At 69.2% G+C, this 1,492-nt stretch overlaps 1 protein-coding gene across 1 annotated transcript; it reads left to right on the forward strand.

Annotated features, from left to right (window-relative positions):
• Nucleotides 1–1,100: 1,100 nt before the first annotated feature.
• EMIHUDRAFT_248076 (hypothetical protein) lies at nt 1,101–1,460 on the forward strand (the record flags this gene model as incomplete). Its single annotated transcript, XM_005763574.1, has 1 exon — nt 1,101–1,460. A coding segment is annotated over one exon (360 nt), but the record flags the coding sequence as incomplete, so codon positions are not given.
• Between the last annotated feature and the right edge of the window lie 32 nt (nt 1,461–1,492).

Genomic DNA, 1,492 nt, shown 5'->3' on the forward strand with positions numbered 1-1,492 from the left:
TTTTTTTGGGGGCCCTAATTATAACGCTTTTTTTTTGGGGGGGGTGGAAAAAGGAAATTTGGGTTTGGGGGCCGGGGGGGAGGGGCAATTCCCCCCCCCCCGGGTTTCACGGGGGGGGGGTTCGTGTTTTCTTGGCCCCGGGGAGGGGGTTTGTTTTGAACTCCCCCCCCCCCCCCCCCCCCCCTTCCGTCGCAGGTACGTCAACAGCGCGCCCGGCATGGCGAGCCGGCGGTGGGAGGACGCGCGGCTGAAGATGGCGAGCGCGCACACCGAGCGCAAGTATGCACACCTCAAGAGCTTGGCGGCCTTTGTCCGCCAGCTCAAGGCGTGGGACGAGGCGTGCGCCGACGGCCGCTCGTCGTGCTGGTTCGAGACGGAGGGCGACCTCCCGCGGCTGGCCGGGGAGGCGCTGCTGGCCGAGGCGGCCGCGACGGGCGCGAGGCGGATCGCCTTTGACGCCGTCGCGGCGCGTCTCGAGGCGACCGCGGCGCCGCCGCCGCCTCTCGGCACCGCCTTGGCCGCGTGGCCCACGGGGTGGGGCATCGAGGAGGCGACGGGCAACTTCTGCGGGCTGGCGCACTGGGCTGTGGAGGTGTGGCACGCGGCCGGGTCGGTCGACGCGAGCCGGTGGCAGGTCGAGGCTGACGGAGGGCGCCTCTTCTTTGTGCGGGTCGCGGGAAAGGCCGCATAATCGCGCTCTCCGCCGAGGCCCGCCTCGGCGACGGCGCTCGCCGCGCAGCAGCAGCAGCAGCAGCCAGCAGCAGCAGCAGCAGCAGCAGCAGCAGCACGTGATTCTTGACACATGATTACACTACACAGTCCTCCCTTCGGTTGTCGTTTCGAAGCTGTTTTTTTCTTCTATCGCAGCGCACTCGCATCTGTGAGCCTAGCGCAGCGCGAACTCGCCGTCTGGGCCTAGCGCAGCGCGAACTCGCCGTCTGAGCCTAGCGCAGCGCGAACTCGCTCTGAGCCTAGCGCAGCGCCTCGGAAAACACCATTTTGGCTCGCCAACAAGCCCTCCGCGCCCCCACACCGTTAGGATAACACTTTTTTTTCTTGTGGAAGCTTCTCGAGGCTCGTCGACCGCGCCGTCTGACACCATGCGTGCCACCGCTGCATCTACCGCCGCAGCGGATGCCAGCCCGCCGCCTCCTCCTCCTACCGTGCTGATCCCGGGGTTCCTGAGCATGGGCGACTGCTGGTCGTCCGGCGAGCTGGCGGCGCGCGACGGCGCGCGCGCCTTTCTCCCCACCCACCCGGGCCCGCTCTCCTCGCACCACGACCGGGCGGTCGAAGTGTTTTACCAGCTCGTCGGGGGCACGGCCGACTACGGCGCCGCGCACGCGGCAGAGTGCGGCCACGCGCGGTACGGGCGGACGTACGGCGGCCTCTATCCGGAGTGGAGCGCCCGCCGTCCCGTCGACCTCCTCGGCCACTCCATCGGCGGCGTGACGGCGCGCGTGCTGCTCGACCTCCTCCGCAGACGGTGAGC

The sequence above is a fragment of the Emiliania huxleyi genome (genome assembly GCF_000372725.1).
Source record: "Emiliania huxleyi CCMP1516 unplaced genomic scaffold EMIHUscaffold_629, whole genome shotgun sequence".
NCBI classification, from domain to species: domain Eukaryota; phylum Haptophyta; order Isochrysidales; family Noelaerhabdaceae; genus Emiliania; species Emiliania huxleyi.